The sequence below is a fragment of the Balaenoptera borealis genome, assembly GCF_965194805.1.
Source record: "Balaenoptera borealis genome assembly, chromosome: 12".
Taxonomy (NCBI): domain Eukaryota; kingdom Metazoa; phylum Chordata; class Mammalia; order Artiodactyla; family Balaenopteridae; genus Balaenoptera; species Balaenoptera borealis.
The window spans coordinates 39,764,650-39,789,798 of NC_138869.1; the positions used below are offsets into that span (position 1 = coordinate 39,764,650).

At 48.2% G+C, this 25,149-nt stretch overlaps 1 protein-coding gene across 16 annotated transcripts in view; it reads left to right on the forward strand.

Moving 5' to 3' along the window:
* The first annotated feature begins 20,050 nt into the window (after window positions 1-20,050).
* RFT1 (RFT1 glycolipid translocator homolog) overlaps window positions 20,051-25,149 on the forward strand; it is a 49,311-nt gene continuing 44,212 nt past the window's right edge. For 15 of the 16 annotated variants that reach the window (XR_014232813.1, XR_014232814.1, XR_014232815.1 and 12 more), the window contains exons 1-2: window positions 20,051-20,195; window positions 23,826-23,911. Coding sequence is in view for 4 of the 16 variants with exons in the window: in XM_082348210.1 (XP_082204336.1) it covers window positions 20,133-20,195; window positions 23,826-23,911 (149 nt within the window). In the remaining 12 variants the exon portion in view is untranslated. Of the gene's footprint in view, window positions 20,196-22,523; window positions 22,593-23,825; window positions 23,912-25,149 lie in introns of all 16 variants that reach the window. The other variant, XM_082348211.1, reaches the window with a different exon arrangement.

The window sequence follows — 25,149 nt, forward strand, 5'->3', positions numbered from 1 at the left end:
TGACTTCTGCGCTGACCTTGTTAGTAATCAACAATGAACCCACAGACATTTATTGGGTCCCTACTCTGTGCTGGGAGTTGAGGAGAGGTGAAAGGAGGGGCTGACAAATTCTGAAGTAGGCTACTGTGCCCCACTCTGTGCTGGTGGCCAATATTGCTAATCGATCACAGCACTTCTAACTGAGCCCGGAGGGATACAACTCAGAATCCTTCTCTACAGAGCTGCAGGGAGCCATTGGCAACCAGCCGCAAGTGACACATCAGTTGAAACCCATTTACCCTCCATCTCTTCTGCAGCCCACCTCCTGCCAAGGATCGAGGCCAGGGTCAGGCCAGGGCTTCTTGTGCAAAGCTGTCCTTGTCCTGTCCCACCTCACACTGCCTGTGCCCTGATTTCTTTGTCCTCGTTCTCAGCACCTGACACAGGATGGGGAGAAGGCAGACAGGATCATCTGTCTTTGTGTCTCAGGTTCCTCCGAGGCTCTGATGGCCTGGTTAGGGACTTGGCCCCAAAGTAATGCAGTGCCTTTGGATGGAAGGCATCTGGGCCACTGCATCCAAGCATCTTTCAAAGCTGCCTCCGTCTGGGATCCAAGACCCTCCCCAGACACATATCTTCTCAGAGATGCTCTGGGGCCTGGGAGTCATAAGTCCCCTCACCTTGTCTCCTGCTCCCGAGATGCTCACTGTTCAGTCCTTCCCAGGTCGGCAATAAGATCCTGACTGCTGCCTTGCCTTTGGTAGCCATTCACACATGTGGATTAGCATCCACTGGGTGCCAGAGCCTATGGCAAGGGTCAAGGACCCCCCAGCAGAAACAGCGGGTCCCTGATTCAGGGAGCTTGAGGTCTGTAGGAGAAAGAGACATGTTCCTGGATGGATGATTGAGAAAGCATTAAACTCAGGATCAGACAGGTGGGCAATTCCAGCACTGCCACTGAGCCTCAGTTTTCTTGCCCATAAAATAAGGATAATTGTAATAAGAAACACAATAACACCTGCTTCACAGACTTATTTAAAGGTTAAACGAGATAACTTATGCCATCCTTTAACATTATTTGTTGAGCACCTACTATATGCCAAGATTTGCCCTCAGTTCCAGGGATATGATCACTCTCTTGGAGCTGACAGAGAGAGAGCAGACAAGTCACTAGGAAATGACCACATCCTGTGAACAGAGCCCACATGGGGGAAGCCTAGGCACTATGAGAGCCAGAAGAACTCCTGACTCCACCCAGGAAGTCAAAGAAGGCTTCCTGGAGGAGGTGACTCCTGAAGGAGGAGGATGAATTAGCCAGGCTTAGGGAGAAAGGTGTTCCAGGCAGAGGGAGCAACATGAGCAAAGGCTAGGCAGTGAAGATGGTGCATATGAAAGGGCCCAGCACTGGGCCTCAGCACTGTTTAAAAAATACAAGGCAGGAGAGTGGCCCAGACAGACTGGCTTGGGTGCTGGATGTGGGGCAGATGAACTGGGTCAGGTACGTCCAGGGAGCTGCATTATTTACTGTCCCATCTATAAAATATTTACACAGGCTTCCTGATGATTTATGGTGTTTGTTTTCCTACCTTGGGGCTCCTGGCAGGTAAACCATGTGCCCTGCAGCTCACCCTTGGGAGGAGTCCCAGGGCACCTATGCCAAGCACCTAACTGGGCCAGGAGGAGGGCTCTGGTCCATCAGGCCAGGCCATTCAGCAGCTCTAAGCTCTTCTAATGAGGTGTGAGCCCCGCAGACCTGAAGTCCCCACCCCAGAGTCCCCAGGGCAGAGTCAGGAATCCAGGGTGACAAAGGTCCAGGCTATGGGGAGAGGCAGACCCAGACGGTGACCCAGTGCTCCCTGGCTGCGTGGTCTTAGACGAGGTGCCAGACCTCTCTCATCTTGTCTTCTCCCCTGTAAAATGGGGTTCATGGTGGTACAGTGTTCTGAGGAGTGGTTTGAGATCACATAGCACAGGTGTCAGCTCAGTGACAGGAAGCTTGAAACTCTGTACATGTTACATTAAATGTCTGCGAAGTGTAACATTAGGACAACCTGTCAACTGGAGCACACCTCATAGAAGAGCACAACTCTTATAAGTGTTTTATGTGGGAAGTGGGTGCCTTTTAATTTGCTTGGGTTGAGAGCCAAGAGCCTGTGGAAACCTTAGAAGGGCTTGACTTCAGCCTCCCACAGAAGGAGACCTGCTGTCCCCTCTGCTCAGCACCTCTCTCAGAGTCTTTTTAGAAATCTTTCTTGGGCTTCCCTGGTGGCGCAGTGGTTGGGAGTCTGCCTGCCAATGCAGAGGACATGGGTTCGAGCCCTGGTCTGGCAGGATCCCACATGCCACGGAGCAACTAAGCCCGTGAGCCACAACTACTGAGCCTGCGCGTCTGGAGCCTGTGCTCCGCAACGGGAGAGGCCGCGACAGTGAGAGGCCTGCGCACTGCAATGAAGAGTGGCCCCCGCTCACCACAACTGGAGAAAGCCCTCGCACAGAAATGAAGACCCAACACAGCCAAAAATAAATAAATAAATAAATAAATAAATTTATTAAAAAAAAAAAAAAAAAAGAAATCTTTCTTATAATCTCTCTAAAACGGGCCCTGTTTCCTGTCCATTTCTGGAAAGGAAAAAAGGAAAAACCCCAGGTAGAGGGAGGGAGGTGGGGTGGAGGGCTTGAGTGGACCTCTGCCCAGGCCAGGTGGTGCCTCTTACTGCTCTGAGGGGGAAGAGCCCTCAGCCAGCGAAAGTGGAGCTGGGGTGGGAGGTCCAGACCCATGGCTGATGGGCTGGCAGTCTCATGAAGACTGGACTACAGGGAAAAGCGGACACAAGGCTGGGTGCCCCCAGCCTGAGACAGGAGGATGGGGAGGTATGGTGAGGTCAGCAGATTCCTGAAAGGAGCTTCTGGAGAATCATGGCCTGGATGTGGATGAGAAATCGGCCCACATACCCAGGGTCTTCTTCCAGGGCCCACCTGGACCGGCTCGACCAACCTCTCCACTGAGCAGATGGCCACACTAAGGGCAGAGGGAGTAGGAATCAACAGGCCACACGGGATCGGAATTGCGACCAGAACCCAGGGAAATCCACGCCCTCCTCTAAGAGTCACAGACCCATAGACTCTCAGAGAGCAAGTACCCTCAGGAACCATCAAATCTGACCCCTTGCCACAGTAGACAGAGGAGAATGTGCCTATCCTGGGCCTACTTACCGCAAATCATGCCTCACCCTTCCCCTGCTCTGATCCTCGTCTATAGCAGAGGGGTCAACCTCTTCAGGCTGCATTCCTCATACTTCTGTGGCTTGGTTTAGCCTGTTGGGGGCACTGGGGGAAAGGTGGAAGGAGACAGGAAGAGAAATGCCTTAGGCAATGTTTCCAGCAGTGCCTGCCTCTCTTCTGTGGCCTCAGATCCCCTGGACAGGCCCAATGAGGTTCTAGCTTCTTCTGGATACCCAAGTATCAGTCAGTAATACTTTAGTGAGAATCAACTGATGAAGTTCCTTAAGTTCACTACATTCCCAGACAGCTCTCCACAAAGCAGAAGGAAGCTGGCACAGAGTGAGGGTGAGGAAGGCAGATCTCCAAAGGGAGAGGGGGCTGAGGAAGCAGAGGATGGGTGCCACAGGCAAGCCCTTTGATCCTGGACAAGTGGCCTTACCTCTGTGGACTTCAGGGTCCAACAGGAAAAGAGAAGCCACTTGAGGTGTTTCAAATAGAGGGAACTGAATGTAGAGGGAATCCATTACACAGGTGATGGAAAAGTAGAGAAGCTATGGGGAAAGGAAAGGCAGCCCAGAGAGTAGCACCAGCAGGAAGCCACCACTGCCTCCAGGCTAAAGGGACAAAGGAGAGAGTGGTGCGCATGTGCCACCCCTGGAGATCCCCTCCCCAGAGCCCAGCAGCCTGGTGGATTTTCCCCACCTTGTTTCTCAACCGGGTGTTTCGGGCAGCAACTTCCCCATTGAGCACATACTTCCTTCCCTCGGCTGCAGCTCTGGGACACAGCTGTCTGGAAAACCTGTGGCCTCCTCTGTCCGGCTCATCTGGGAACTGGAGCGGCTGGGCCTGTGCTTCACCCCCACAGTTCCCAGAGGTAGAGCCAGGGGCTGCTGCCCAAACCAGGCACTGGGGGAGAGAGCTGAGAACTGAGGCCCTCTGAGCAAGGCTCCAGAAACCCAGGAAATTGAAATCTCTACCCCACCATCTAGACTCCAAACAGCACCACCCCCTAAGGGTCTCAAGGCCAGTGTTAACCAAGGGACCCACAAATCTTTACTGAGCACCTACTGTGTGCCAGGCACCATTACATCACCTTGGTTTTACCTGACTCCAAACCTGTGAGGTGGGTATTATCATATAACCCCACTTTATAGATGGGGAAATCAAGGTTCTAAGGGGCTAAGTCATTTGTTCAGGCTCCTTACATTAAGATGCTCTATATCTCAGAGCCCTGAGGTATAGACATGGAGAACCCTTGGCATTCACCCTTTCAACATAGGGGTTTCAAGTGCTTGAGAGTGATCCCAAAGGGTGGGGATTTTCTGTCATTGGTAGCATTGCCGAGGCATGAATTTGAACCCTGCATAGGTAAGGCTGGTGGTGGGAGGGAGTCACTGACTTTGAGGCTTAAACGGAGTAAAGCAGGCTAAGCATTTCACCAGCACCCCGTGTGAAGGCATAGGGGCTATTAGGCTCTGGGGTCAGGTTACCCACCCCACCTCCATCCCTTTACCTCCTCAGCTGTTAGATGAGATACATAATCCTGACCTTAAAGGGTTCTTGTGAAGACTGCAATCACGTGTGTAAAGGTTCCAATGCTTCTGGCATATATAGGGGCTGTTAGGACAATGACGTTGATCTTGGCCTTTGCAAACAGTGACGTAATTCAGGGCTCAGTGGTAGGTTGTGAGGCCTGAATTGGTAGGAGCTCCAAGGGCAGACAGTGTGATCCTGGGGGGAAGGGTGGCCAGGAAGGTCCACGTCAGTGAGATGTGAAGGACAAGCAGGCAGGAGGCACCAGGTTGTGTGCTCAGGGCCTCTGGTCTTTGGGGTCACAGAGGCCTGAGTGCAAATGGCAGCTCTGCCACTTCCTGGTGGTGTGACCTTGTGCATGTTACTTCAGTGGGGCCTCACTTTCCTCATCTGTAAACTGGGGTGACATCACTGCCCATTTCCTAAGGTGTGTTGAGGAGGTTAAATGCAATAATACACCTGAAACCCCTGGTATACGCCTGGCACATGCAAAGAGCTTAATAAATGTCAGTAGTTACTGTTAGTTAACATCAGTGGTTACTATTATTTTCATGAGGGTTGGACCAGCACTTCAGGACATGAGTGGAGGTGATGGTTCCTCCATGGCCCCAGCAGTGATTCCCGGGCCCCAGCAGCCTTGGGAACTACTTGCTTCTCATCTCTGGCCTTCTCTGAGGGAGGATTCCTCTAGTCCCCAGGGAGGAGGTTTTTCTCCATCACTTCCCACCAGAATTGGACTAGGGGGAGTTAGACTCTGTGCCTCTCGGGATTTGGGGTCTGACTCATACCCTGACTCGCTTGTTTATCAACTGGAGATTGAGCCTACGCGCCCAAGCAAGGGCTAGACTGGGGAGGGGAATGGACAGTGATTAAAAACTGAGCGAGGTCCTGCCAAGAGGAGTTCACGGTCTAGGGCGCAAGGCAGACCAGACTGGCTGAGGTACAGGCTGTGATACCTGTGGCGGTCAGTCTTAGATTCACGGTATTTTCTGAGCAGCTGGCGCAGAATTCTCATCCTCCTCAACCAGGTTAACTTCTCTGGCATTCGAGCATTGGCAGTACCCTTTCTCTTACCTATGCTCATGTGCCTGCCCTTCCGGCGGGCCAAGATGTTTTTCCAGCATCAAGCCTGGGAATGGACTGTCACAGGCTTCCAGATGATCAGCCCATCTTTGATCAGCTTCCGGATCTGCTGACGGGAGTTGGCATTGGTAATTTCATTAGTCTCATTGGGGTCCAACCAGACCTTCTTTTTGCCACAGCGGAGGACACTGAAGCCAAGCCTTTTCTGAAGCCTGAGCATACTCATGCCTGCGGCCGCAGCAACAAAAGAGTGGACAAGGGGCTTCCCCGGTGGTGCAGTGGTTGAGAATCCGCCTGCCAATGCAGGGGACACAGGTTCGATCCCTGGTCCGGGAAGATCCCACATGCTGCAGAGCAACTAAGCTCGTGTGCCACAACTACTGAGCCTGCGCTCTAGAGCCCGTGAGAGACAACTACTGAGCCTGCATGCCACAACTACTGAAGCCCGCGCGCCTAGAGTCCGTGCTCCACAATGAGAGAAGCCACTGCAATGAGAAGCCCACGCACCGCAACGAAGAGTAGCCCCCGCTCGCCACTAGAGAACTAGAGAAAGCCCACGTGCAGCAACAAAAACCCAACACAGCCAAAAATAAATAAATAAATAAATAAAATTTTAAAAAAAGAGTGGACTGCCATTTTTTATTCCATTTTGCTTTCCCCGAACCATGTCCCAGACACCGAGCCTGCCCAAGGGGTGTGTGTGTGTGTGTGTGTGTGTGTGTGTGTGTGTGTGTGTGTGTGTGTAAATGACCTAAAGTTCCCCACCATACTAAAAAAAAATTAAAATGCTATTTATCCCTTACTGCCCCCTGCCCCAGAATAGAGAGCTCACTTGTCATGGTACTCAACTTCCTCAGACCTCATCAGAGACATGCTCAATTTCACATTTCCAAGGAGATTCTTGACCATTTATCCTCTGATAGACACCCAAAGGCTGAGTCCTCCCTTTCCCATTCCAGGTCCCAGGTCTGTGGGCAGATTGCTCATGGGCTCCATCCACTTCAGTCTTGAAGTGGCAAAGGGGAAACAATTTCAAGGGCATAAGCCATATTGCCCCCTGCTTCATGACACTGCTCTTCTAACCTATGAACTGAAGTTAGCTGTGAGGACCTGAATTGACCCAGGCTGCTCTAGTGCTTTTCCTGCCTCCGACATCTCTCTTCTGGTTCTGCCTACACCCTCTTCCCAGCAACCTTAGTCAAGGTTTGAGAAAGCCTGGTGTAGTAGAAAGAGCCCTATTGTCTTGAGTTCCAAGCTCTTCTTTGCCATTTAACAGCATGTGATTGTGGGAAAATCATTTACGATAAGCCCCAATTTTCCCTGTCTTTGAAATGGAAATAATAATAGGTGCCATGCCTGAAGGGTTAAGAAACTTAGTAATTGTGATTATAAAACAACACTCAGGACACCAAGTAAAATAGGCTATTTCATTAATTGCTAGTGAGTACAAAGTGGGAGCACAAAGTGTTCCTTTTTAAAAAAAATATTTTAATTTTATTGGAGTATAGTTGATTTACAATGTTGTGTACAAAGAGTTCTTTAACAGGTGAATGGTTAAACTGTGGTACATCCATATCATGAAATAAAAGAAACAAACTACTGTTACATTCAAAAACTTGGATGGATTTCCAGAGAATTATGCTGAGTGAAAAAATCCAATCCTAAAAAGTTACATAGTGTATGACTCCATTTTTTGAATGAAAAAATTTTAGAAGTGGAGGATAGGTTAGTGGTTGCCAAGGGTTAAGAAGGGAGTGACATAGGCGTAATTATAAAAGAGCAACATGAAGAATCCTTGTGGTGTTGGACCTGTTCAGTATCTTGACTGTAGACGCAGATGTAAGAATTTACACAAGCAACAAAATTGCATAGAACTTAATATACACACATACACAGGTAAAACTGGGGAAATATGACCAAGACTGGTGGATTGAACTAATGTCACTGTTCTGGTTGTGATGTCATACTATTGTTTCACAAAATGTTACCTCTGGGTAAAAGTGGGCAAAATGTACAAGGGATCTCTCTCTATTGTTTGTTACAACTGCATGTGAATCTACATTTACCTCAAATTTTTACAAAGGATATGATAGATTATTAATGTTTCTGCTGGGTTTAGGAGAAAGAAGGGGCTGCCCTTGTGTTTTCACTGCAGAATTCCAAAGTGGAAGATTAAAAAATATTACTCTCAAAAAAAAAAAAAAAAAAAGAATTGGACTAGGGGAGTGGTCGAGGCCTCCTGGACTGTGGCACTTGTGACAGCTCCACCTGCCCCTAGAAGGTCACTTAGAAAATAGGTCTGGAGACCCAGCTGGGAGGAGCTGGCTCCCCTACCCTGGCCTCAGCTCCGATGTCACTCTGCAGAGGCCCTCCCTGACCACTCTGTTGAAGTAGGCCTCAGGATCGCATCACCCTACTTTTCTGACTTCAAGGCACTTTTCAGGATGTGGAATTATCTTATCAACTTGGCTATTGGTTTACAGTCTACCTTTCCACCCTGGAGGAAAGCTTCTTGCGGCAGGGTCCTGGTCTGTATCTTAGAGACCAGTTTGATGCGTAGCTCTCAACAGGTACTCAGTAAACATTTGCTGGATGAATGGACCACAGAGGCAGAAGGTGTGTCTTGGTGGAGGCACAAGAAGACCACTGGACACAGAGGCGAAGGCCTGAGTCCCAAGCCCAGCTCTGCCCCCACCAGCTGTGTGACCCTGGGCTCCAGTCTCCCCATATGTACCATGAAGTCTTTGAGGAGAGGGGCTCCAAGTCCCTTTGGTTTCTGACATTCTGTGCCTCTGAGAGGTCCACAGAGCAGCAACTCTAGGAAGCCTCATTGGCTCCCAGGTAACAGGGAGTCCCCATGACAAATGCAGCCGGGTCTATTTTGAAATATGTTCTTGAACTGTCTGTGTCTGGGCTTTGAGTGACTTAGCCCAGAGAATTCTACCTTCCCTCGGGGCCACCACCATTAATAAGTGACCTGGGGCACCGACCACAAGCACATGCACATGCACAAACTGATTTGCAAGGCAGAAATAGAGACACAGATGTAGAGAACAAACGTATGGACACCAAGGGGGGAAAGTGGCGGGCGGTGGGTGGTGGTGGGATGAATTGGGAGATTGGGATTGACATGTATACACTAATATGTATAAAATGGATAACTAATAAGAACCTGCTCTATAAAAAATAAATAAAATAAACAAACAAAAAAAACCATACACACAGACACACTCACTATCACACCTGCTTGTACACACTCACATATACTTGCTCACATGTTCACACCACACGACACAGGTGAACACTCACACATGTGTACTCACATGTTCTCAGATACACACACAGATGCTTACACAATCACACATACACTCTGGTATGAACACATACAGGCAGTCACACACATTTGCACTCCTACACGCTCATACTCATTTGTACACTGTCATATGCACTCACTTGCACTCGCCTACACTTGCATGTAGACTCGCAATGCTTACATACTCATGTACGTGCTTGCACGTGCTCACAGACTTTGCCTGATACACAAGTGCACTCAGACACTCAACCTGCATCCACACACTCACATATACACTCACACACATTCACACATACCCACTCCCATACCCACGTTTACTATCACACATGCTCAGTCATGCTTAAAGTCAGTCACGCACACATGCACACACTCACACACATGCACACACTCACACACATGCACACACTCACACATGCACACACTCACACACATGCACGCACACACACACATGCACACATACCATTCTGTTGTACAAGCCCAACCCCCACCCATCTGCAGCTTGCCCCTCCAGAACCGCCCAGGCCTGGCCCCATCTGATGGCTGCTCTCTGCTCTCTTTTCCCTCTTGGTTCGACTTATTTTTCTTAGCCACAATGAGCATATTTGGAGAAGGATCTATTTTCACCCTATCTGGAAACGTACTTCCTTTCAGCCATGAGCTCGGCAGACCAGTGAGAAGGCGCCTGGCTGCCGTGGCACGGGCTGGGAGGGGTGAGGAGAAGCCGGGATGGAGACCAGAAAGTCCCAGAGACCAGACAGCTTCCTAGGATGGGGCTGCTGCAACCCCTCCTGGGGCTGCTGCCTCTGAAATTCTTTTTTGGGTACCCCTGAAATCAGGACAGCTCCTTCCCATAGAGGTAGCTGTGACTGGGAGAGTCTGGCTTGCCCCTGTGCTCCTTTCATATGACGTGGGGGTTCCACTGGCTCCTTATCACCTCTCTTTTCTAGGAGGAGTCGAGCATTTGTAGATCCTCTCGTCCCTCTCATCCCAGATAACAAAAAAGTAACATACGTTATATTGAGTGAACATTTCCTCTCCCCCAACCTGTGTAAACCCCTTTGCATGCATCATTTCATTTCAGCTTCAGAAGCACCTCAAGAGATTGTGTTGTTAGTCTCCCATTTCACAGATGAGAAAACTGAGGCTCAGAGACATCAAGGGACATGCCTAAAGCACACAGCCGTGTGGGGCAGAGTAGGCCCCTCTGTCTTCCTATTGCTCAGGCTCCAGCAGCCTCACTATCCCTAGCATTCACCCTGCAGAGCTGCCTGGAGATGACCAGGGACTGTGTGGGAACCCTGGCTGGGTGGCCATGGGTTTAAATTGGGATTCCCTGAGGGTGCTTACCCAGAGGGTGCCTCCTCTGTTGGTGACCTGGGTGGCTGCCACATATCAGTCACACCAGTGTCAGGTGTGGCAGGGTAGCCTGTGGGCAAGGCAGGCCCCTGGGAGGGTGCATGGCACAGACAGCCTCTGAAACCCGAGGCCCTTGTCCAGTCTGTGCCTCCTCCCCTCTTGGATCAGAGTCCCTTCTATCACACACATGCTCCAGTGTGACAGCCCTGGTAGGCAGAGCAAGGCAAGTCTTCATGTCCCAAGCAGAGTCCATGGCTCTGTGTGCCCCTTCCCATCCCAGTAAGTCAGCACACAGGAGGTGCTCAGTAAATGTTAGCTAAAATAAAAAGAATTTTTAAATGGCAAAGGATTTGAAGAGACATGTCTCCAAAAAAGATATACAAATAGCCAATAAGCACATGAAAAGATGCTCAACATCATTAGTCATTACGGAAATGCAAATCAAAACCACAATGAGATATCACTTCACACCCGTGAGGATGACTGTGATCAAAAACATGGACAATAATATGTATTGGTGAGGATGTGGGGATATTGGAACCCTCATACACTGCCAGTGGGAATGTAAAATACTACAGCCACAGTGGAAAACAGGGTTACCACAAGACCCCAGCAATCCCACTCCTAGGTACATAACCAAGAGAACTGAAAACATGTCCACACAAATATCTGTACACGAATGTTCATAGCAGCATTACTCATAATAACCAAAAAGTGGAAACAACTCAAATGTTCATCAGCTAATGAATGGATAAACAAAATGTGATATACCCATAAAATGGAATATTATTCAGCCATAAAAAGGAATGAAGCAATGATACCTGCGACAACATGGATGACTCTACAAAACACTAATGCTAAGTGAAAGATTCTGGGTGCAAAATACCCCATTCTATATGATTCCATTTATAGGAAACGTCCAGAATAGGCAAATACAAAGAGACACAAAGTAGATGGGTCATTGCCAGGAGCTGAGGAGAAGGGGAAAAGGGGAGTGTCTGCTAATGAGTATGGAGTTTCTTTTGGGAGTGATGAAAATATTCTGGAATTAGATAGTGGTGATGGTTGGAGAACGCCCTCCAAGCGTGAATATGCTAACACCCACTGAATCGTACACCTTATTTTTTATTTTTATTTTTTAATATTATGATGTTGTATTTTGTTATTATTTTTTAAATTTGTATTGAAATAGAGTTGATTTACAATTAAATTGTACACTTTAAAAGGGGTGAATTTTATGGTACAGAATTATGAAAATAAGTTATTTATTTTAAATTTTATTTATTTATTTATTTTCGGCTGTGTTGGGTCTTCGTTTCTGTGCGAGGACTTTCTCTAGTTGCGGCAAGTGGGGGCCACTCTTCATCACGGTGCGCGGGCCTCTCACTATCGCGGCCTCTCTTGTTGCAGAGCACAGGCTCCAGACGCGCAGGCTCAGCAATTGTGGCTCACGGGCCTAGTCGCTCCATGGCATGTGGAATCTTCCCAGACCAGGGCTCAAACCCGTGTGCCCTGCATTGGCAGGCAGATTCTCAACCACTGCGCCACCAGGGAAGCCCAAGTTATATATTTTAAAACATTTAAATGAGCCTGGGACTTCCCTGGCAGTTCAGTGGTCAAGACTCCGTGCTTCCACTGAAGGGGGCATGGGTTCAATCCCTGGTTGGGGAACTAAGATCTCACATGCTGTGCGACATGGCCACCCCCAAAAAAATTAATTAAAAAAAAAATGAGTGTAAGAAAAAAAAAAGTCAGAATAATCTCTATGTGGGTGGAGGATGGAGGTCCAAATATTAAATGATTTTCCAAGGTCACAGGGAGAAACGATGTCAGCTCTATTGAAGCAAATACAATGAAAATAACACTAATAGCTCCTATTTGTTGAGCATGCTCAGTCTATGTGCCTGGCAGTATGGAAGCCTCTGCATGCATTGTCTCATTTAACTCTCACCATAACCCATGTGGCAGGTATTATTATTATCCCCATTTTACAGATGAGGAAACAGAGGCTTGGAGAAACGAAGTGTCTTACCTAAAAGACACTTGAACTTAGATTAGTCCATCTCCAAATGGTTGAGGAAAATGATTCTGTGAGACCTATTTTTTAAAAAATTGTTATTGCCTGTTTTGGTTTTTACAAGACACTTGCGTCCTCAATGCAAGAAAAAAGACACAAATGCAAGTTGGTGGTGCTGCTGCTGCTAGCAGGCTGTCAGGTCCAGGAAGGGCCTGCCCTGGTACCCGACTCCACTCTGGTCCCCAGGCTCGACCCCCACCTTCTTCATGAGCAGGTCCCGGCAAGTAGCCTTCGAGAAAACAGGCCCAGGAGAGCCTGGGGGCAACTCTCCATGCTGGACTGTTGTTCCATAGGGCAGCAAACACACCATGTGCTCAGGCTAGCGGCCTCCACTGGCTCTGGCCCAAATTCTTTGGGGTTTTGGATAAACAAAGTCTGCCCCATTTCACCTCTATGTGACCTTTCTACGTGTGTAGCCCTGGGTCCCAAGAGCCAGGCCCCAGGGACAGCCCCTTCCTACCTAGCATGTGAGAAGAAGCCCTGGGTGTTTATGCCAGGTCCAGGCCAGGGGCGGGAATGTGCCAGGGGTGGGAATGTGCCAGGGGCGTTTCCTCCCTGGGAGCTTTGTGAATTGCTGAGAAGCAGCTTGCAGAAAATGGTAAACGGGGGCCTTTGAGGTCTGAGCTCAATCCCAGCTCTGCTACCTATTGGCTGGGTAACCCTGAGCAAGTCACTTTACTTTTCTAAACTTCAGTTTCTTCATCTGTAAAATGGGGATAATAACTCAGATGATTATTATATAACTATTATAAGCCCACCATGTAAAATTTTGTTTTAAATAAATTTATTTATTTATTTATTTATTTTTGGCTGCATTGGATCTTCATTGATGCATGCGGGCTTTCTCTAGTTGCGGCGAGCCGGGGCTACTCTGCACTGCAGTGCGTGGGCTTCTCATTGCAGTGGCTTCTCTTGCTGGGGAGCACGGGCTCCAGGTGTGCGGGCTTCAGTAGTTGTGGCACGTGGGCTCTAGAGCGCAGGCTCAGTAGTTGTGGCGCACAGGCTTAGCTGCTCCGCGGCATGTGGGATCTTCCCGGACCAGGGCTCGAACCCGTGTCCCTTGCATTCGCAGGCAGTTTCTTAACCACTTTGCCACCAGGGAAGTCCCCCCACCATGTAAGATTGATGAGAGGGTTAATTGAGGTGATGCATGAAAAGTGGAGGCCTGACTCACAATGTTAACCATTTTTACACTTATGGGGGCCATGGACCCAGAATCAGAAAGTCCAGAGGCTGACTCCCTGAGGCAGCCTACATATGTGTATACCTGCGTGCACACACACCTTCATGTCCCCACACGTTCACTGGCTGCGTGCACTGCACGTGATCTTACATTCACATTTTCACATCCGTGCTCATACATAAGCTCACAAGCATGTATGCATTCATGTGTGTGCGCACATACTCCCACACACAGACTTTGTCTGTCTGAAGGCAGATCCTGGCAAATAGACCTGCACACACATACAGATGCACGCTCACCTCCCCCCATGCATGTGAACACATGTGCCTGAATTTGTATTCATTCACACATGCTTGTCCACATCCATGAACTTGCTGTTCTTCTCAGGGCTACCAGCCCGGCACTGGCCACAGACCAGTGGGGGAGGACCTCCTGCACTCCAGGGCAGTCAAAGGCACTTCCTGGGTCCTCCAATGGGCTCGGCAAGTTTCCTCCTCTGTGTTCTCTCTGCCTGCGTGTCCCTCTGTCTGACCAAGCCCTCTCTCCCTTCAAGGTGCAGCTCAAAAACGGTCCCTGCGGGAAAGCTTCCCTGATGCCCCCGCCAGAGAGCTCTGACCCCGACCCTGAGCTTCCCTTGCCTGTTTTTTTCCACCTCAGCCTGCCTGGTATCACAGTCGTGTTCTCTTGGAGAGGGACCCTGAGCTCTGAGAGGGCAGCGATTGTGACTCATTCACCCTTACCTTCCCTCCTAATGCCCAGCACAGGGTGGTGGCTCTGGAATAGACATTGTGTTGATATGAACTAGGCTGATGAGTGGACATTGCAGTATCTCTGCACAAATCAAAGCCCACAGGAGCCAGCAAGGCCAGGGCCCTGTGGCTGCTCACCCCCAACCCCTGGGCAGACCCTGGGACCCAGGGGCTGCACTGTGCACCCTTCCTGATACAAAATTTCCCCAAGGCCCTCGCGCAGGCACCGCCTCCAGTCCCTGCTGCCCTGACCACTGAACTGTGGCCCAATCCTGAGAGCAAGACCCCTTGATGGCTGGATGGGCCTGGGGGCAGATCTCAGGACTCAGTTTGCTTGCTTTAAGCAGACAGAATTTCCCAGCCCACTGAAAGAGGTAGATTTTCCAAGGTGCCTGAAGATCTGCCCTCAGGCTGTCCTTCTCAGAGCTTGGTCCACTCTATCAGAACCACCCAGAGTGCAGGTTAATGCATATTCCTAGGCCCACCCCAGCCTTCCTAAATCAGAACTGCTGAAGTGGAGCCAAAAAATCAGCACTAACAATAAACAACCTGGTTTAGTCCTGGTTAAGGGTCTGAGAGTCACACTGCCTTGTGCAAATTCTGGCACCGTCATTTACTAGCCCTTAGGCAAGTCCCTTAACCCGCTAAGCCTCAGTCTCCTGGTCTGTAAAATGGGGATAATAATGGTGCCTACGTTGTGGGGCTGCTGTGGGAGTAAAATGAGATCATGAAAGTGAAGCGTGCAGCATAGTGCCTACACGGGCTCAGCAAATGTGGACTACTAGTAGCACAGCCAAATTCTCATGCCCGGGGACTTGTGAGTGAGGGACAGAGTCTTGAGTTTCTCTTGCAGGGGGGCATTGGTGGAGGTCCTCTGGGCAGCAGGCAGCCTTGGCAGGGCAGAGCTAGTGGCTGGTGTATAGGACCATGCCCAGCTCTTCTGCCTCCTCCCAGCTGAGGTCCAAGGTCCTGCTTCCCATATCTTCCATCCTGCCTCCCCACCCGCCAGCCACCTCCCTCCCTGCCCTGCTGCCCCAGGAGTCTAACTGGCTTGGCAACAGCCCTGGCACTCCCTCCAGCTTTGTAATAAAATAGCCAGCTCAGGTCAGCTTTCCCTGGCAGGGAGGCTACCTGCCATGGAGAGCAGGGGGCGAGGAGGGCAGGGAAGCCCAGAGAAACAGCTCCTTCAATGACCACCAGTGATAGTCTAGTGTTCTCCCAGGGGTCACTTGCTCTCCAAACCAGGCAACCCCCAGGAAAGAACTCTTCTTATCATCATTATCATCATTAATCATTTTGTGTCTTGCCATGGGCTAATAAAACTCTTCCACCATTAAAATATTTTTTAAACTGAACTTAAAATTTCATTTATGTATGCATTCATTCATTCAATATTGAAATGCCCACTGCTTGTCAGGCACCGGGGTTCAATGGTGATCACCAGGATTGGCAAACTTTTTCTTTAAAAGGCCAGATAGTAAATATTTTCAGTTTTTCAGGCCAAACTATTCTGCTGTTCTAGTAAGACAGTAGCTATAGACAACAAGTAAACAAATGGATGGATGTGGTTGTGTTCCAATAAAACTTTATTTGTGGGGAGGGGCAAGATAGGGGTGGAGATTAAGAGGTACAAACTACTATGTATAAAATAAATAAGCTACAAGGATATATTAGAAAACAGGGAATATAGCCAATATTTTATAATAATTGTAAGTGGAATATAACCTTTAAAAATTGTGAATCACTATGTTGTACACCTGAAATTTACATAATGTCGTACATCAACAACTGTACTTCAATTTAAAAAAATAATAATTTGAAAATACAGTGGAAATGTACAATATGATTCCAATTTTTTTTATTTTATAAAATTTATTTATTTAATTTATTTATTTTTGGCTGTGTTGGGTCTTTGCTGCGCACAGGCTTTCTCTAGTTGCGGTGAGTGGGGGCTACTCTCCACTGCAGTGCGCAGGCTTCTCATTGCGGAGGCTTCTCTTGTTGTGGAGCATGGGCTCTAGGTGTGCGGGTCTCCGTAGTTGTGGCACGAGGGCTCAGTAGTTGTGGCACATGGGCTCAGTTGCTCCATGGCATGTGGGATCTTCCTGGACCAGGGCTCGAACCCATGTCCCCTGCATTGGCAGGTAGATTCTTAATCACTGCACCACCAGGGAAGCCCCGATTCCAATTTTCTAATTAAAAAAACCTTTACTGTGGACCCTGAAATCTGAATTTCATGTAATTTTCATGTGTCATGAAATAGTCTTCTTTTGATTTTTTTCCCAAACTTTTAAAATTATAAAAATTATCCTTAGCTTACAGGTGGTTTAAAACAGGCAATAGCCAGTGGGTCACAGCTCACCAGCCCTGTGCTTAGCCCTCCACACAGGAGTGTGGCACACAGGAGTGTGCCAGGCCCTGTTGGTGCCAATACCTCTAACAGAGGCAAGGCCTTTGGAGAGGCTCAGCACAGAGGCAGGGGACAACTTCAAGCCCACTGCAGTTCAACCTCTGCAGCTCTCCCAGAGTCCTCATCTGTAATACCTACCTCATGAGTTGTTGAGAGGATGAAGGGGTTAGTACATGCATGTGCAGTGCTCACACGAGCACCTGACATGGAGTCAGTGGTCGGTGCTCACTGATTCTCATTACCGTTCCTTCTGTCCCACACACCCGTGCACCCAGCACGGCTCTGGGCACAAAGTGTCTGCTCAATCTCTCCTTGCTAAATCCTACCCTCCAGAATGAGAGAAAAGGGCCCCTAACTCCCTGCCCAGAAGCCCCTTGGGGTCTGAACCCTGGACTCCAGGGAGGCTTTGCACCTTGGACTTAGCTTGGAGCATTTCCCTTTGGCTTCTTTGCCCCCAGTGAAATGATTCCCTAGTCACTCCCAGACCAGCCCACCTGGATGCCTAGGGTTAGAGTATGTTGACGTGAAGAGCTCTTGGGGACTTCCCTGGTGGTCCAGTGGTTAAGACTCCGTGATTCCAATGCGGGAGCGTGGGTTCGATCCCTGGTCGGGAAACTAAGATCCCACATGCCGTGCAGAACAGACAAAAAAAAAGAGCTCTTGGCTGTTTGCACTCCAAGGAGGAGCTGTGGAGGAGGCAGCTGCTTGGCCGGGGAAAGAGGGAGCCAGATCCCACCTCACCTGCCAAGGTCCATGGGGGTGGGCAGGCAGCCCAGGTCAAGGCCTTGGGCATCTCGGCCCACAGGCTGAATACCTCGACCCTCCAGCATTTTGCTCTCCTCTCCAAGTGGTTGCCTAATTTGCTTTGCCTTCCGGAACAGCACCCCTCCCTCCCCGTCTAAAAGCCTCTATTACCTTATCTTATTTCATTCTTTCATAGCACTTATCACTATGTGAATTTTTATTGTTTATTTACTAGGGTTTTTTTTTTTTTTTCGATCTTCCTTCCACTAGAATTTAAGCTCCTGAAGGGCCAGACTTTTGTCTACTATAATCCTTATGATTGCCATCACAGGGCAGATAATATCCCCTATTTAATAGCTGAGCATATAGCGGTCACCAGATTAGTGAGTAGCAGAATGAGGATTCAGGGTCAGGTCTGTCTGACAGTCAAAAGCTTACATTCTGAGCCCCTGCCATAATACAGAATTTGATTAATCTGGCAAGATGGGAGTGGGGGACATGCATAGGCCTTGAACCCCATAGTCTGTTTCCAGCAGTAGTAGCAGCAATAATAGGTCAGGAAGCATTCACGGGTGTCCTGGGGACTTTCTCTGCCACTGCTGCAGGAGGCAAAGCCAAATGGACTTCATTCCTGCCTTATTGGAACTCATGGGATGTTTAGACATAGCCTAGTCTCTTCACTGCAAAGCAGACTGTGCTAAGAGCTATAAAGGGTTACAAAGTGCTTTACAGGTGCTGTCTTTTTTTTTTTTTAATAAATTTATTTATTTGTTTTTATTTTTGGTTGTGTTGGGTCTTCGTTGCTGTGCGCAGGCTTTCTCTAGTTGCGGCGAGCGGGGGCTACTCTTCGTTGCGGTGCGCGGGCCTCTCACTGTCGTGGCTTCTCTTGTTGCAGAGCACAGGTTCCAGGTGCGCGGGCTTCAGTAGTTGTGGCAGGCGGGCTCAGTAGTTGTGGCTTAGTTGCTCTACAGCATGTGAGATCCTCCCAGGCCAGGGATCAAACCCGTGTACCCTGCATTGGCAGGTGGATTCCTAACCACTGCACCACCAGGGAAGCCCTACAGACGCTGCCTTTATCTGCTTAGGCTGCCGTAATAGAATACCATAGGCTGGGTGGCTTAAACAACAGGAATTTATTTCTTGCAGTCCTGAAGGCTGGGAAGTCCAAGATAAAGTGGCCGATTCAGTTCTTAGTGAGAGCCCTCTTCCTGGTTTGCAGCCAGCTGCCTTCTTGCTGTATCCTCACATGGCAGGGAGAGAGTTCATCTCTCTGGTCTCTTCTTGTAAGGTCACTAACCCCATTCTTGAGGGCTCCACTCTCGTGACCTAATTACCTCCCAAAGGTCCCACCTCCAATTACCACCACATTGGAAATTAGGGCTTCAACATACGAATTTGGGGAGGACACAAACATTCAGTCTTTAGCAGGTGCTGTTATACTCACAAGTCAGAACACTGGGGCCTGGGAGGGTAGGCAGTGCCATTTGGAAAGGAAGGCACTTTGGGCAGAGTTGGCAGCAGAGCAAAGGCCAATTTGGGCCTGTTTGAGGAAATGTAAGGGATCCAAATGGCGAGAGCCTAGAATGTGTTGTGAAAGGGCAGTGAGAGTGTGAAAGGTGGTTGAAAGGTAGGTTGGGGTCAAATCACCGAGTGCCTAAAAGAGATAGATGGAGCTTCCTATGGCCCGCATAGTAGATGATAGGAGCATGGACAGAACAACAGCCGACTGTGTCGGGCACTTTACATTTTATGAAGCACTTTCCTACCATTCTTCTGCTCTGTCCTCACAATTGGTGGCATGCAGACAAGTGAGGCAAGTTTAGGATCAGGAGCCTGGGGTCCACTCCACCCAGGCACAAGTTATGTATATATGAACAAGTCACTTCACGTCTCCACGTCTCACCTTACTCACCTCTGACAACAGGTCCCAATTTTCAACGCTTGAGAAAGGATTACACAAAACCACGCATATGAAGATGCTGCATTCAACTTTTGGTCCTCAGTTCTTTCGTTGTAAAATTGGGACAATCCTGTCTACTGTAATTCAGGGGACAGTGTCCGTGATTTTGTAAGCAAAGGTCAAATGGCAAAAATCTTATTACGGAGGCCAGTGAATAGTTTGTTCCTTTTGACAGATGAGGTCAGGGAAGTTAGTGTTTCTTGGTTGGTGGGCTGGGAGCCTCAGAGAAGGGGCTTTGGCTACTTTAACAGCGCCTCTTAGTATGGTCACAGTATTTAACTTATTTGGAACAGGGAGGCATACGCACAGAAACCACACGTTCTCTCAAACGGCAGAGGCGATGCGGCGCAACCACGCTGACTCATCCGAACCCGGTCCACTTAAAGGGCCAGATCTTCCCGTGCCCCGCCTCCGCCGTACAAAATCGCCAATCAGCGAACGAGCCGCTTCGTGACGCTATCTTCTTGCGACAAAGCCGGCCGTCTGAGGCGTTTACTGGTGATGGACCCCGGGCGCTGAGGCTATGCGCCCCCGGGAGGTGCTGGGCCAGGCGGCCCGGCTGGCCTCCTCTGGTCTCCTCCTGCAGGTACTCTGCCGGGCCGGCACCACCTCGTTCCGCAGCCGGGATTCACGGGGAGGTGGCCCTGGGGCCCTTGAGAGCCCATCCCGGGGCAGACCCAGCCCTGGCGTGAACCCCGCTACTACGGAGGGGTTCCGCGAGAGGCGGTGGCGGCGGCGGCGGCCGAGAGGGGACACCTGGACCCGGAGCTGGGAGCCTGCGTTCAGAATCCTGGCTGGGAGACTGCAAACAAACCACTTTCCTCTTGAGCATTATCTATCCCATATGGCAGTAGGGGAGGGTTAGATCAGGTGGCAGGGGTGCCTCTGGTGCTCTAGAATCTCATATTTTTTTAAGGCAAGGGTTTATTTTTTCCATGTCCCACTCCTTACCCTCAAACACTTTTTTTTTTTTAATTTATTATTTTTATTTATGGCTGTGTTGGGTCTTCGTTTCTGTGCGAGGGCTTTCTCTAGTTGTGGCAAGCGGGGGCCGCTCCTCATCGCCGTGCGCGGGCCTCTCACTATCGCGGCCTCTCTTGTTTCGGAGCACAGGCTCCAGACGCGCAGGCTCAGTAGTTGTGGCTCACGGGCCCAGTTGCTCCGCGCCATGTGGGATCTTCCCAGACCAGGGCTCGAACCCGTGTCCCCTGCATTGGCAGGCAGACTCTCAACCACTACGCCACCAGGGAAGCCCCCTCAAACACTTTTTTCAAACTCTGACTCCCACTGAGTTCAGAGAGACAATATGGCATGGCGAAGAACAGGGACCTGGGCTCAGACAGGCCTGGACTGGAATCTTGGTTCTACCATGTCCTTGTTGCATGACCCAGGACAAGTGACTTCACCTGCTAAGCCTCAGCTCCTCCTCAGAAAATGGGGGTAATAATAGTACCTAGCTCATAAGGTTGCTGTGAGGCTAGGTTGGGGTTATTCAGATAATTGCACTTAACAGTAGTATGCTCTGACTCTTAGCATGCACTCTTCCTTAAGGCAGTGTGACCTTGGACAAGTCACTTTCCCTTCTTGGCCCTAATTTTCACGTCAGATATGGTGCATGCCAGTTGATCCAAATGGTATTGTAAAGATTCTTTTAACCCTAGAACCTGGTCATTCTAAGTCATGTGGCTCAGTTTCTCTATGTCTCACTCTCGACCCATTCAATCCTTCCTCACAAAAGTCCTGAGTCTACCTTTCCCCTTGTTTTAGAGAGGCAGCATTTCACATAGAGGTTAGGAGAAAGCACCAGGCAGACTAGGGCTCAAGTTTGGGCCTTGCCACTTGCTAGATGCCTGCACTTGGGGAAAATCTCTTGACTTCTACAATCATCAGTTTCCTCATCTTAAATGAGAACAATAATGCAACCTCATAATGTCATTAGGGAGATTAGATGGAATGCCTAAGTGCCTGGCATATTATAAGTACTTAATAAATGTTAGCTAGTTTTATTATGGTAATATGAATTTTTAAAATGGTCACTGTAGGGGTGAAATGAGCCAGTCTATGTAAGGCATGTAGAAGAATTCCTTGCACAAGATATGCACTTAATAAACATTAGCTAGTAATCTAACCCTAAATTAGGTGAACCCTAAGTTACCTAGTTGTTTTTTTTTCTATTTCACAACATTAATAACTGTTTGAATTCAGTGCTTTAGCCACAGTGTTGATTGTTCAACCTTTGATGATACCTTACTACTGAGATTAGCTTCATTAAAAGAAAACAAGTCATAGCAGAAAACACACTAGACTAGGAGTCGGGTGGCCTTACCCATAAGGTCAAGCTGGGTCATTTGCTTGCCATGTGGGCAAATCCCTTTGCTCCGAGTTTACTTGCTTCCCTCCCGTGCATTCACCCAGTTGCTTTTAGGGGTCAGGTAATTAACAGATGTGAAAGGGCTTTTGTTTTTTTTAAACTGTTAAGTCCTTTACAAATGTTGCTAATAAGGGCCACTATACCGAGCAAATACTGGGGAGTGTGAGCAACCTCATAGCTTCATTAGCTCAAACCTTTATTCAAACCAATTAGGAGATATGGATATAGCTTAAGACATTAAGTTTCTTAGTGATAACTTTGAAGTTAACATAAATGTGTGCATGTGGGTTTTTTTTTTAAATAGCTACAATCTTTAGGTTTCTTGGAGTGTTTTAATTCAGTCTTGTGTGTTTTCTCAAATTACAATGCAGACACTTGAGGTAGCTTTGCAATTACATTGTGTTCTGAAAGAATTTAAGAGCTTATTCTCTGTAACTCTGAGCCAGCCATAGTGTATTAATGCCTTTCATTTGTATGCATTTTTCAAAAATGCTTTCACTTCCACGATGTCTTTTGATCCTTGTCATCAACTCTCTGTGATAGGTAGCCTCACTTGACAGGGATGAAAATTGAGGCTTACAGAAATTAGAAGATGATGGGTTTAGCTAAATGGTGAGTTGAGACTCTCAGCTGAGTACTTTTTCCATTAAGAGCTGCATGAATTGGTTTCAAATCTCTAAAATTGAATACAGAATTTGGTGTCTATGTATGTACCCGCATGTTTCTAAGGAGAAGCTACCAAGCTTTCATCAGACTTTCAAAAGATCACCTTTGACTCCATAAAGGTTAACACTGTGATACCTTGGCTTTGGAGACCTTGCTGCTCTGTGACACTTCAGGGACAGTGTTAGACTGCAATCTCCCTTTTTGGTCATACCTTCCCCCGGAGATTTTCAGACCACTGTGGTCCATTGGCATAGTTTGAATTTTCCAGATTGCAGCTGTTCATGTGTAACTCTGAGAGTGCTTGACGCAGAAGTGATCTGTCATTTGCTCTGGAGTGCCCTTGAGTTATATCTGTGTTGCTGCCAAGATGCAGAGGGGGTGTCACTTAGTGAGGCTTGCACCCCAGCCATCATCCCCATTTGGCAACCTCACTTAATTGCAACCTGTTTTTCTCTGTCTCATGGGAAGAATTCTTTGTTCAGGTGGTTTTCTTGAATTCACAGGCTTGAAAGTCTCAGGATATATCCTTTTCAAATGGCAATAGCTGGACTCTGTTTTCCTTTCCCCTCTATTGTATAATCTTATTGTAGTTTTTTGAAAGGTATTTCAGTTCCTCTCTGGAAAGTGGCAAATATTCAGTAAATAAACATAGCCTTTTCTGTTTTCTAATTGAGAAACCGAAGTTCAAAGAGATTTAACGTCATTGTTGGATCCTTAGATATTACTAGGCAAAGAAGGAGAAATTAGATTCCGTGATTCCTGGTAAATCTGCTATATTCTGCAGACTCCCACTTGCTAAGCGTGTGCTCTTTCTAAACAGGCTGGAGGGAAGGTCAGTGTGAAGCACTAACTAGAATTCCCTTTCTGCTCCCTAGAGTGCCTGACTGAACTTGAAGAAATTCAGTGAATCTGTCAGGGCCTCCCTCTTCTCATCAGTAAATTAGGGAGACTTCCACACGCCTTCTTGGGTTCTTTGACCATTGCACGAGAGTGCCGAGAGACCCCAAGGAATGAGATTTCAGAAGCAATGCAGACAGGTTGAGCATTTTAAAGAGAATCTCTCTGGCAAAGCTGCTGTATGTCGTTACATTAAGAAGAGCAGCCATCTTGTGTTCATTTCAGCAAAGTAAACCTTCCCAATATAATTTATTCTTATGTATTTTTTTTCTTTTTCTGTAGGTGTTGTTTCGATTGATCACCTTTGTCTTAAATGCATTTATTCTTCGCTTCCTGTCAAAGGAAATCGTTGGCATAGTGAATGTCAGGTAAGAAAGGGTGTACCCTGGCATTGTCCACAATTCACATCCCTAGTCCGGTTTTCTTCAAACTGTGTACCTGTGTGTCACCCTTGGATTTTAGAAGCATGGACCTTTACCAGAAGCAGAGTGTTTCAGCAGTGGGCTGAAGAGAAGCGTTAGGCGATGTTGCTTTTAATGGACCCATGGTGTGTTTTCCATTAGCAGCCTCCAAATACACATTTCTCTGCCCACTCTTCCGCTGTGCCTTAGAACCCAGGAGAGGAGTGGGAGTAATTCACTGCAAACTCCAACTCAGGTATAATCCTGTGTTCTCGTCCTGCTGGTAGCAAAGGAAGCAGGAATTCTGCAGATCGTGAGGATGTGCTTTGTAATTACAGGGCTGGAACAGCCACCTTCCTTCCCTCCTCAGTGAATTTTATAATTGGAAAGTGGCAGTGGGATGAGAGCTGAGTCCTTGTCATTAGTTCCTTGGAGGCTCTTAGAAAGCCAACTTGCTTTGTCTTTTAGACTCTGTTTCTTCTACTCTCCTCCTGTCTGTTCAAGGACACCCACACATATTCTGTCTTCACAAATGACACAAAAGTATATGAAGTGATGTGAGTGCTCAGTATAGCTCAGCTTCCCAGGTGTGTCTTCATGTCCTAGTAAACAAGACATTATGTTCCAGACAGCATTTCACATCTAATATTTACCGAACATATGCTCTTGGCTCTGTTCTCAGAGCTTAGAGAAGGGTCTCAAACTTTGATGGGCAAAGGAATCATCTGGAGAGCTTTGCAATTGGTAGGACTGAGGAGGTGCCCGGGAATCTGCACTTTGACAAGTTTTTCAAATGATTTTGAAATAGGGACCATACTTTAAGAAATGCTCTTTTTGGGACTTCCCTGGTGGCACAGTGGTTAAGAATTCGCCTGCCAATGCAGGGGACACAGGTTCGATCCCTGGTCCGGGAAGATCCCACGTGCCACGGAGCAACAAAGCCCATGCGCCACAACTACTGAGCCTGCACTCTAGAGCCTGCAAGCCACAACTACTGAGCCTGCGTGCCACAACTACTGAAGCCCGCCTGCCCTAGAGCCTGTGCTCCACAGCAAGAGAAGCCCCTGCAATGAGAAGCCCGCGCACCACAACGAAGAGTAGCCCCTGCTCGCCACAACTAGAGAAAACCTGCACGCAGCAACGAAGACCCAACGCAGGCAAAAATAAATAAATAAATAAATTTATTTAAAAAAATAAGAAATGCT